Source organism: Engraulis encrasicolus, chromosome 23 (genome assembly GCF_034702125.1).
Source record: "Engraulis encrasicolus isolate BLACKSEA-1 chromosome 23, IST_EnEncr_1.0, whole genome shotgun sequence".
NCBI lineage: Eukaryota > Metazoa > Chordata > Actinopteri > Clupeiformes > Engraulidae > Engraulis > Engraulis encrasicolus.
The window spans coordinates 14042541-14055040 of NC_085879.1; the positions used below are offsets into that span (position 1 = coordinate 14042541).

At 48.2% G+C, this 12500-nt stretch overlaps 1 protein-coding gene across 1 annotated transcript in view; it reads right to left on the reverse strand.

Moving 5' to 3' along the window:
• Window positions 1–12500, reverse strand: part of LOC134439570 (dedicator of cytokinesis protein 2) — a 338998-nt gene that overhangs the window by 197182 nt on the left and 129316 nt on the right. Inside the window, exon 25 of the mRNA XM_063189473.1 lies at window positions 5605–5747. Within this exon, the coding sequence (XP_063045543.1) occupies window positions 5605–5747 (143 nt within the window). The remainder of the gene's footprint in view (window positions 1–5604; window positions 5748–12500) is intronic.

A 12500-nucleotide genomic window follows, 5' to 3' on the forward strand; every position in this document is an offset into this window, starting at 1 on the left:
TACACTGGGGGGCTGTTCAACATGGTCTGTGACATGAAAATGAGCATACTCACGCCTAATCCTTGAGGGGATGGGGGGGGGAGAGAGAGAGAAAGAGAGCGAGAGAGAGAGAGGGAGAGAGAGAGGGGGAGAAGGGGAATTAGGGCTGGAGTGTGTGCGATAAGATAAAGAAAAAGAACAAGAGAGAGGGTCAGGGAAATGGAGAGGATGCTTAATAAGAAGAAAAATGCATGAAAATTGGAGAAAAAGAGAAGGAAATCTGAAGGGTAGCGAGGGAGGATGAGACAAAAGGAAGGAAGAGAGAGAGAGAGAGAGAGAGAGAGAGAGAGAGAGAGAGAGAGAGAGAGAGAGAAACAGACAGGCAAAGAGAGAAAGATAGAGACGGTGAGAGAGAGAGAAAGGCTGAGAAGAGCAAGAAAGAGAGAAAACGGACAACAGAGAGCAAGAAGAAGATGTAGAAGAAAAGAGAGAGGGAGTTAGACTGTGATAATGTGTGGAAAGAGAGAGCAAGAGAAACAAAGAGAAGGAGAGGAGAGAGAGAAGAAATTGGCTAGAAGAAGGGACAGAGAGAGAGAGAGAGCGGGAGGGAGGGATGGAGAGAGCAGAGGGGCCGTGTGTGTAATGAGATTTGCAGAGGGCCACCCAGTATGACACCCCGTAAGAGCCGACAGCCCCTCCACGGGGCCAATCCTGTTAACGCTGAGAGCCGAGGAGAGGAGGAGGAAAGGAGGAGAGAAGGAGGAGAGGAGGAGAGAAGTGCCAGGCACGGACCAAGACGCATCCAACACGAAGAGAGAGGGGGGGGGAGCGGACGAAAACAAGAGTTGAAAGAGAGGGAGAGCGAGACGGGGAATAGACAAAATGTAAGAAGGGAGGGAAGAAAGAAAGAGAGGAAGGAAGGAACAGAGAGAGAGAGGAAGGGAGGGAGACATGAGTGTGAGATGGAGAGAGGGAAGGAGTGGACAAAACAACGAAAAATGAGGGAAGGAAGAGATAGAAAGAGGGAGAGAGAGACGAGTGAGACATGGAGAAAGCGAGGGAGCAGATGAGAAAAAGGAGGAGAAGGAGGGGTAAAGTAAATTAGAATAAGGGATAGAACTATCATAGAAGGAGAGTGTGGAGTGTGAGAATAGTCTGAGGTGGAGTGAGCAAGGGAGCAGATGAAATGAGGAAAGAAAAGGAGAGAGAAGGGAGAGAATGAAGAAACGAAGGAGTGAGGAAAATGAGTGCAACCTTCTTATCCCCATCTCTTTTGTAGCCATTCGCTTCTGTCAATCTCCCCTTCCTTTCTGAAATTACTCATCTCTCTCTCTCGCTCTCTCCCTCTCCATCTTTCCATTAAACTCCCTCTCTTTTTCTCTCCACCACTTTGATCTTGCTTCCCTCTCTCCTTCTGTCCCTCAATGTCAATTTCAGTCATTCAGCCCATTTATCCCCATGTCACCTCTCCTCCTCTTTCCTGCATCCATCCACTCAACTTTTCTTTTTTCTCTCCTTCCTTCCTTCGTTCGTCCCCTCCCTCCTCTTTCTATTTCCCTCTATTCTTCCTTTCATCACGCCTGCCTCTCCCCATGCCCCTGTCATGTATATCTCATCTTTAATCCTTCCTGTCTGCTTGTGTGTGTGTGTGTGTGTGTGTGTGTGTGTGTGTGTGTGTGTGTGTGTGTGTGTGTGTGTGTGTGTGTGTGTGTGTGTGTGTGTGTGTGTGTGTGTGTGTGTGTGTGTGTGTGTGTGTGTGTGTGTGTGTCTGTCATTTCCTCTCTTAGACAGACAGAGACAGATTGTGTGCGTGTGTGTTTGTGTGTGCGTTGATGCATGTGCGTGTGTGAATGTGTGTATGTGTGTGTGTGTGTGCGCGCGTATGTGTGTGTGCGCGTGTTTGTGTGTGCCTGCATGTGTCCGACTGTGTACGTGTGTACGCTTGTGTGTGTGTACGCTTGTGTGTGTGTGTGTGTTTGTGTGTGTTTCTCTGTGCGTCACTAAAAATAGGATTAAAGTCAGCTGGAACCCCTGGCTGTGCCGGCCACAAAAATAAATAAATAGATAAATAAATAGATAAATAAAAGCTGAATCTGATACAGTCAAATGGGGAACAACAACACTTTGACAGAGCATACAAACTAATAATGCAAGGGCAGTCATGGGTGAGCGGTTAGGGCGTCAGACTTGCATCCCAGAGGTTGCCGGTTCGACTCCCGACCCGCCAGGTTGGTGGGGGGAGTAATCAACCAGTGCTCTCCCCCATCCTCCTCCATGACTGAGGTACCCTGAGCATGGTACCGTCCCACCGCACTGCTCCCCATGGGGCGCCACTGAGGGCTGCCCCCTTGCACGGGTGAGGCATAAATGCAATTTCGTTGTGTGCAGTGTTCACTTGTGTGCTGTGGAGTGCTGTGTCACAATGACAATGGGAGTTGGAGTTAAAAGTTAAAAGAAAAAAAAATCTTTCATAAAAGCAAAAAGCCATGTGGAAAGGAGAGAGAGAGAGAGAGAGAGAGAGAGAGAGAGAGAGAGAGAGAGAGAGAGAGAGAGAGAGAGAGAGAGAGAGAGAGAGAGAGAGGGGGGGGAGACGAGGTATTGAAAAAAGAAACAGACAAATACGAAGAAAGCGTAAGAGACAGACTGAGGATGACAGAGTGAATAAAACAAAGAGGGCATGAGAGAAAGAGAGGTGAACTTTATCCGACATTTTGACATCAAGGGGCTCATGAAGACATTGATCTTTGTGTGCGTCTCTCTCTCTCTCTCTCTCTCTCTCTCTCTCTCTCTCTCTCTCTCTCTCTCTCTCTCTCTCTCTCTCTCTCTCTCTCTCTCTCTCGTTCCCTCTGTCCTTCTCTCTCTGGATACCCCCTTCTACTCCCCTCCCCTCTCGCTCGCGCTCTCCCTCTCATTCTCTCTCTCTCTCTCTCAAATGTGCACTCTACACCTCTCCTGCCGCTTCCGCTTGTTAAACTTGCCTTTTGTTCTGTACATCGCCTTTGCCAGTTTCTAATCCTCTCCTCTCCTATGCCAACCTGCAGCCGCAGTAATTCTGTACTTACTGGCCTCTCCACACCTTCAGCACACCACCGCCAATGTCTCATGAGGATATGCTCCTCTTCCCAGTGTAGCTAAGGCTTTGCACTCTTTTACTTTCTTGTGATTCTCTCTGTCTCTCTTTCGCTGGATTCCTTACCCCCGCTGTTTTTCTTCTTCTTCTTCTTCCTCAATCTATCTGTTTCTGTGCCTCTTCTCTGTGTTGTAACTACCCCTTCTCTATCTCTTTACTTGCTCTCTCGTTTCTTCCTCCTCCTCTCTCTTGCCTTCTTACCCCGCTCTCTTTTTTGACGTTCTTCTGCAGTCTTTCTCTCACTCTCTTTTCATGTCGTTTTCCCCCCTTCTCTCTCTGTCTCTGTCTCTCTCTGTCTCTCGCACACACACACACACACACTTCATTGGGCTCAGGCTTCATTAACGCTAGAGTAAATAAGAAATGGTGAACCATTAAGTTGACTTCAAAGTGCGAGCTCCCCAATCAAGTCCTCGCAATTAAATTCCCTTGGACATTGTATTCATTAGAGGAGTGTGTGTATATGTGCACTGGTGTGTTAGAGTGTGTGTGTGTGTGTGTGTGTGTGTGTGTGTGTGTGTGTGTGTGTGTGTGTGTGTGTGTGTGTGTGTGTGTGTGTGTGTGTGTTTGAGAGTGTGTGTGAAGTGTGTGTACGTGCGTGTGTGTAGGGTTTGTGTGTGTGTGTGTGTGTGTGTGTGAAGCACGCGTGAGCATGTGTGTGTATGAAGTGTGTGTGAAGCGTGTGCCTTGCGTGTAGCGCGCGTGGGTATCGCGTGTGTGTGTAGCACGTATGTGTATGATAGTGTGCATGTGTGTGAATTTATATTTGGTTTGTGAAGTGCTGTTATGTGTGCTGGGCATATTTGTGTGCCATGAGGAATGAGAGCCAGATGGACGGGGAGAGTAGGATCGCCTCTTCAAACTCCATCCATCTTCTTTAACATCACTAAAGCCCCCACAACGCCTCTGTAGGACTACACCTACCCATATGTGTGGCGGGAGAGGGGGGAGAAAGCTTTTTTTGTCCACAGGTACTCACAAACTTTTTTAATTGGCCGGTGACAATGCAGAAATACAGTGCATACTATTGGCTGAGACAGCAGGTGACGCATCACTGCGACTCAGAAGTGCACTCATATGTGTTGAGCTTTTTGGTGACATCACTGTGACTTGGCTAGTCCTGTGACTTATACCGAGTTGTGATATACATTACATCATACAAATTCACATTTCCATTTTGCTTTTTCATGGTTTGGCTAGTCCTGTGACTTATGGCAGGGACATATATACGCAACTTTGGTGAGGGAAGTGGGGCAAAGACAAACAAACAAGGGCAGGTGAAGCGAAAAATGTTTGGACAAGTTTAATATTATGCAGATGAGGAGCCAATTTCGCCTGCGACGGCCAATCAACACAACATAAATGTTTCATTCAATGTGATTCACCGCTACGACCTGCTGCCAGAAAGGAATAGTGAATTTTGCCTCTCTTCCCTTCGCTCATTTCCCCTGCATCTGTCCCTGGCGTTATACCCATGTGTGACACACATAACATTATATAACTTCACATCTTCTGTTTAATGCTCCACTCTTGGCTTTAGGCCAGTATCTGCATACACAGTACCTTTCATCAGAGTGAGACCAAACAACACAAACAAGTTCACATAGAACTCAGTAAGTAATTGATGAGCACCTAACTAATTTCTGCAAGAAAGAAGAAAGAAAAGTAGTTAATTGGTTGAGAAGGCAGCGACAGTTGACTCACAAAGATATATGCTTTAATGACATCCCCACACTGAGTGACTGGGTACTTCACCAGTTTCCTTAACTGCTCCTAAGAACTTCCTTTAATTGGTCAGCATGAGGAAAGCATCTCATTGGCTGTGGGAGGCGGCAACCGATGACTCATCGCAAAGATGACTCATCTATAGCTGACAAGACAAAGTCAGCTACGTATGTATGTGTGGCTGTGCAGCTATGTGTTTATGAGTGAATGGGAGGGAAAAAAAAGACAGAATTAGTTATGATCAGCTTTACATTCAGAACTGTTCTGCGAGAACTGTTTCTGACCTACCAATTTTTTGTGGCTGCGTTTGTGTGTGTGTGCGTGTGCGTGTGCGTGTGTGTGCCTCCTCCCTCACCACGTCACTGTGGCTGTGTGTGTGTGTATGTGCGCGAACGAGTGTGTGTGTGTGTGTGTGTGTGTGTGTGTGTGTGTGTGTGTGTATATCAGAATGTGTGCAGTGTGTGTGTGCTTTTACTTCATTCTTTGTGATGATGTGTGTGTGCGTGTGTGTGCGTGTGTGCGCGTCAGTGCATCATAGTACATGTGTGTTCTCCATGCGGTGGGTGCATGCTCCACTCACCACGTCACTGTGGCTGTGTGTGTGTGTGCATCATAGTACATGTGTGTTCTCCATGCGCTGTGCATCATAGTACATGTGTGTTCTCCATGCGGTGTGTGCATCATAGTACATGCGTGTTCTCCATGCGGTGTGTGCATCATAGTACATGTGTGTTCTCCATGCGGTGGGTGTGGGTGCATGCTCAACTCACCACGTCACTGCGGCTCAGCACCTCCAGGATGTTGTTGAGGAGCTGCACGCTCTCCCTGTGCTCCTCAGACGGAGCCAAGCCCACCTGCTCCAGGGCGTCACTCAGCTCCTGAAGCATCATGGGTAGCAGGACGTCACGGCACGCTGGGGGGTGGAACAGAGAGAGAGAGAAACAGAGGGGGGGGGCACAATTACAGACAGAAACTGTGTGAAACTCTGCCCACATACACACACACACACACACACATCAGTCAAGTTCTGAAGCGCCATGGGTAGCAGGACGTCACGGCACAATGGGTGGCGGGAGAGGGCGGGGGGGACACATGCACACAGTTATGCACAGTTACACACACACACGCACACACACACACACACACACACACACACACACACACACACACACACACACACACACAGACACACACACACACACACACACACACACACACACACACACACACACACACACACACACACACACACTCATCACTCAGCTCCTGAAGCATCATGGGTAGCAGGCCGTCACGGCACTCTGGGGGGTGGAACAGAGAAAGAGGGACAAAGTTACACACACGCACGCGCACACACACACACACACAGTCATGGTTAGCGGGACGTTGCGACACTTTGCATTTCTGTAGCTTTGTGAGGTGGAAGAAAGAGTGGGACAAACAGAGCAACTATAATCTCACACACACACATCAGTTTCTGAGGTATCATGGGTAGCATGCCGTAAATGGTAAATGGACTGCATTTATATAGCGCCTTTCCACTCCTTCGAGCACTCACATGCCTCACATTCACCCATTCACACTCACATTCACACACCGGTGGCTGTGACTGCCACGCAGGGTATCACCCTGCCACCAGGAGCAACTTGGGATTAAGTGTCTTGCTCAAGGACACAACGATGGAGTCAGGCAGAGCGGGCCTCGAACCTGAAACCTTTGGGTTGCCCGAGCGGCTCCTCTACCACCTGAGCTACCACCGCCCGCCACCGCCGTCTGAACACTCTTCCGACACACTGCCGACTGAACATACACACTCATGCATATATACATATACAGCTCCTGAAGCATCATGGCTAGCAGGGTGATACAGCACTCTTGGGGGTGGGGGGCATAGTTAAGGGATGATGTATGGTGTTGGTTTTACATACACACACATTGATGCAGACAAGCAATCACACACACATACCGAATACACACACACACACACACACGTACCAATGGGAGGGCATGAACAATATTTTTTCTCTTTCCTTCCAAACAAACACACACACGCACACGCACACGCACACGCACACGCACACAGTCATACTTCAAGTGGCCTACTCAGTTTGACTTGTCTCGAAAAACAGAAGAAAGGGGGGCAGTGTATCAGTCAAAAGCAAAGTAGGATTCTGGAACCTCGCCGGCTGTCTACTGTCCTCGTCTCCATCCCTCCCTTCCTCCCTCCCTCCCTTCCTTCTCTCTCTCTCTCTTCCTCTCAGTCATCCCGCTTTTATCACTCCCCTTTGCTCTCTCTCTTCATCCCTATACAAGTCTGTCTCTGTCTAGCTCTCTCATTCTCTGTCTCCCTCATCCTCATCCTCCATCTCTCTCTCCCTCCTTGCTTCCTCCATCTCCCTCCCTCCCCCTTTGGCATCCCTGCATCTCTTTACCTCCCTCTGCTTTTCCGTGATGGAGTGAGTGGACTGACCCAACCCCTCTCAGCGGGGCCTGACGAGGCGCGCTTAATAACGAGCCTCTAATGAGCTCCCAGCCAAATGAGCTTTTAATGCGCACAGTGGAGGAGAGAAGAAGAGGAGTCTACCTGCAGGGGGAATAGAGGGATAGAGGAATGGACGAGAGAGAGAGAGGGGGGGGGGAGAAAGAGAGCGTGAGAGAGAGAGAGAGAGAGAGAGAGAGAGAGAGAGAGAGAGAGAGAGAGAGAGAGAGAGAGAGAGAGAAAGAGAGAGAGAGACAGTGAAAGGGAGTAGGGAGACGGCGAATCACAGAGAGATAGAGAGAGAGAGAGAGAGAGAGAGAGAGAAAGCGAGAGAGAGACTACCTGCAGCAGGATTAAAGGAGGAAGAGGAAGAAAAAGGTTGAGGAGGAAGAAGAGGAAGAGGGCAGAGATGAGGATGGGGACAGAAACAGATCGAAAGAAAGAAAGAAAAAAGAAAGACAGAGGCAGCAAGAGTGAGAGGAAAGAGGGAAGACAATGAGGAGAAAAAGAAGAGAAGAGGGGCTGAAGATAGAAGGAGCAGGTAGAGTAATGTTAGGCAAAAAAACAGAGTGAAACACCCTGAGGCATTACAAGACAGAAATGGAGAGAGGAGAGGGAGAGAGACAGAGCAAAATAATAAAAATGAAGGAAAGACAGTGAAGAGGGCAAAGATGAAGAGGAGGGTAGCGGGTGGGGGGGTAAGAGAACCAAAAAGGAACAAAACAATGGAGGGAGAAGAGAGTAAACAAACACAGTGAGGGGCCTTGGCCGAGTTATCTGGAGAGAGAGAGAGAGAGAGAGAGAGAGAGAGAGAGAGAGAGAGAGAGATGGAGAGAGAGAGAGAGCACGATGGAGAGGTGGATAGGCACGGTGAGCAGACTTAAATTGTTGGGGAACGAGCTGGGAACAGTGGCGACCTGGTGGGGATGGGGATGGGGAGCGGCTGGGGGTGTGTTAGGTGTTAGGGGGTTAGCAGTTGCAGCTCTTGAGGGGAAAGCGAAGTAGATAACAGAGGTAGTGTGCCAAGGAACTGTGCCCTACATTTTAAACTGATGGCCATCCGGTGCTCCACCGCTGAGGGGGAGTGAGGGCATGTGGAGAGGTTGGGGATTGGAGCAGTCGGACTCTGGGGAAAGAGGGGAGAGGTACTGTAAGCCGAGGTAGTGTGTCCTACATATTAAAACCAATGGCCCAGTGGATAGGGAAGGTGCACGGGGCTGAAATTGTGGGGGATGAGCGTTGAAATGGCATCTAGCCATTCAGACAGGGTGAATGGCATTTAGCCATTGCGCTGCCAAATGCTTGAACCAGCTTCCTGTTCAAATTACAACTGCCCCAACAGTCTCATGTTTTAAGAAAGAGGTTTATTTTCATCTGCCTTTGGTTCAAGTTTGTTATCTACTCTCTATAACACTTTCTCTATATTCTATTTTTTTCATATCTCTTTTTTCTTTCTCTCTTCTCAAGAACATTGAATGACAATTATTTATGATACTGTGCATTAGAAATCCTATTGATATTGCTGTATTGTTTTGCTACTGAAAGTTGGGACAAGTGGAGACTTGGTAGAGTGTGGAAGGGATAAAATAATTGGGGAGGGAAGGGGTTATTGGTATGTAGTGGAAGTTGATGCCCTAGATATGAACATGCAGCCCAGGTGGGTAGATGGGTGGATAGGTGAGGTGAACAGTCTGGAATTGTTGGAAGTGAGTGTTTAATCCTCCAGTGGAGGCTTGGTGGAGTAGGGGGGTAAGGCAGTGTTTCCCATACATTAAGGAAACTATGGCGCACAGCCATAGTTTAAATTTGGCCGCCATAGTTTCGAAAATGTTAAAAAAAAAGATTTTTTTAAACGATTTCCGTTTTCTATTAAACTATTTGAAAAATGATTTCCTTCGCATTTTACTCCTGAAGTAAATACATCCTATAGAGAAAAACACGAGTGCTTGAAAGACAGAGGGATCAAAAGCCTAGTCAAGTTGTTGTGGTTAACTCGGGTTTGGGAGCAATAAAAAACCTTGAGATAAGGGACAGTTGGGATGAGTTTACTGACACTCCCCAGGCTTTGTTTTACAGTTGTATGATAATGAGTTAGGCAACAGGCCTTCATTGACACAGCAGAGGAGACATCGGGCTGCATATAGAAATTAATGTGTAACGAATGTGTATAGACATAAATGTGTAATATGTTGTTCAGCCCTTTTACCCTTTTATGGGAGGAATTTTGAAAAACTGGCCCTGTGACCAGCACCCCTCATGTGGAATGTGTACGCGTATGTGTGTTGGGGAAAAAGTATAGCCTACTCTCTTAGACCAGTTTTGTCTGTGCGTTAACAATTTCACAGTGCTCCTAAATTCTTATCTGTGCTCCTATTTCTTTTTTTTACGCCGTGTGAACCCCCCGCCCATTGCCCCGCGTGAAATACCAAACCCCCCCCCCCCCCCCCCCCCCCCCAAACTAAAAAAATCCAGCTGCCCCCATAGTTTCCAAAAATTCTGTGGGAAACACTGTAAGGGGATGGAACAATTGGTAGTTTGGGGGGGGGGGCTTTCAGAGGTAGTGAGCCCTACATATTAATATAATGACTGGGCGGGTAGGTAGTTCCATTGAGCAGCGTGAAAGGAGTTGAGTGATGAATGTTGATAAATTGAGGAGGAGTTGAGTGATACATGTTGAGGCCAGCGGTGGCTTGGTGGAGCGGGTGTTAGGATATCCTATGGTAGCTGGTGGAGCGGGTGTTAGGATATCCTATGGTAGCTGGTGGAGTGGGTGTTAGGATATCCTATGGTAGCTGGTGGAGCGGGTGTTAGGATATCCTATGGTAGCTGCTGGAGCCTTGCGAAGGGAGGTAGTGGAGGTTGTGTGAACTACATATGGGAAACAATGGGTAGTAGCAAGAAGTTTGTAGCTAGGGGAAAAGTAGAGGTAGAGGAGGTAGAAGTGTGCCCTACATAATAAACCAATAGCCATCCAGGGGCTTCACGACTGGACAAGCAGGTCAGCAGGAGGGCTGGGGATAAAGTGGAACTGACGTCCCCTCCTGCCACCCTGGGGGAGTCTGGTGCTGTGTGTGTGTGTGTGTGTGTGTCTGCGTCTGCGTGTGTTTGTGTGCGTGTGTGTGTGTGTGTCTGCGTCTGCGTGTGTGTGTGTGTGTGTGTCTGTGTGTGTGTGTGTCTGTGTGTGTCTGTGTGTGTCTGTGTGTGTCTGTGTGTGTCTGTGTGTGTCTGTGTGTGTGTGTCTGTCTGTCTGTCTGTCTGTTCATGTCTGTCTGTTCACGTCTGTGTGTTCACGTCTGTGTGTTCGTGTTTGTGTGTGTGTGTGTGTGTGTTTGTGTGTGTGTGTGTGCGCATCTGTCTGTGTGTGCGCGTCTGTGTGTGTGTGTGTGTTTGTGTGTGTGTCTGTGTGTGTGTCTGTGTGTGTGTCTGTGTGTGTGTGTCTGTGTGTGTGTGTCTGTGTGTGTGTGTCTGTGTGTGTGTGTCTGTGTGTGTGTGTGTCTGTGTGTGTGTGTCTGTGTGTGTGTCTGTGTGTGTGTCTGTGTGTGTGTCTGTGTGTGTGTGTGTGTGTGTGTGTGTGTGTGTGTGTGTGTGTGTCTGTGTGTGTGTCTGTGTGTGTGTCTGTGTGTGTGTCTGTGTGTGTGTCTGTGTGTGTGTCTGTGTGTGTGTCTCTGTGTGTGTCTGTGTGTGTGTCTGTGTGTGTGTGTCTGTGTGTGTGTCTGTCTGTCTGTGTGTCTGTCTGTCTGTGTGTGCGTGCATGCGTGAGTGCGTGCGTGTGTGTGTGTGCTGGGCTCTGGAGACATAAGACCACACTTCCCCTGCCCTAGACTAATTCAGGTGGGTAGGTTTTGTAGACTGGGGTGTTGAGTTGTGGTGCTGGGGGAAGGGGGTATCAAGAGCCTGTGGAAGTTGAGGGGTGTGTCGGAGGTAAAGGGAGGTAGTGTGCCCTACATTTTAAAAACCAATGGCCATCCGAGTACTCCACGGGGGAGGCATGCGTGCGTGCGTGGGTTGTGTCTGGGCCAAATGGAGATTTGGTAGGGTAGGGATTTAGTGGGGCAGCTGGAACCAGTGGGTGGGAATGGGGTATTGGTGGCATGCGGAGGCAGTGTGGCCTACATATTAAAAACTGATGGCAGGGGTGGGCGGGTCAATGAGCAGGCAGGTGGGCCTGTGGGTGGACAGGTGGGATGAGGAGGCTGAAACTGTTTAATGAGAGTTGACTTTTGGTGAAGGGAGTTAGTGGAGGTGGCATGCCCTACATATCAGAACTAATGCTCTCTTGTCATTGCTCCTCAGTGGTGGAACAATCTCCCAGAGGCAGCAAGACTAGGCACATGTCTTAACCTTGAAGAAGCAAGTAAGACTCTTCTCGTTCGTGACTATCTAGTACTAGAGTACAGTAATGCATGCGCTGCCCCAGTCCCTAGCCAGACTCTATGGCATGATGTGTATGTGTCTGTGTACTCTTCTTAACCATGTGCTAATGTACTTAAAAAAACTGCTCTGTATATTTCCTGTGCACTTTTGCATCTGCTAGTGATGTTGGCTATGATTATGTCCTCCATTATAAGACGCTTTGGTTAAAAAGTGTCTGACAAATGCAATGTAATGTCATGTAATGTCATGTAAAGGCCATGTGCAATGGTGGGCAGGTTGATGGATATTTAAGCAATATGACCCGAGTGGGAGGGATGATGTTGACGGATATCATCCCTGGTGTGGTTCGGCCATAGGCACGAAGCCGAAGGCTGAGTGCCGTCGGCAATCACACCAGGGATGATATACGTTAAACATCATCCCGACCACGAGGGTCATATTGCTTTTATACAATAGTTCAATTGCCAACAAAATACCAGAATAAATGTTCGAATTCATGTTTATTAGTTACCTTCATCATACTTTGTTTACCTGCTCCGCTAAGCAAAGTAGTTCCGAATTGATTATGGTTGCTATGCAATGACGAGCTGACAGCGCCAGCGCGTAAAGTTCCATGAAACGCTGTGAAGTGCATTTCTGTGTGGACTGCGAATGGGCTTCGCTTAGCCTACTAAAATGATGCATGATAAATGAAAACACTGTGCAACTTCAACATTTTAGTAGATGCCTACTTTTATAAGCCTTTTGGCCGACATTGATTTTCACGTTTTTGTGGACCACAAAACTTGCTGATAGCTGCGTAAAGACACACCT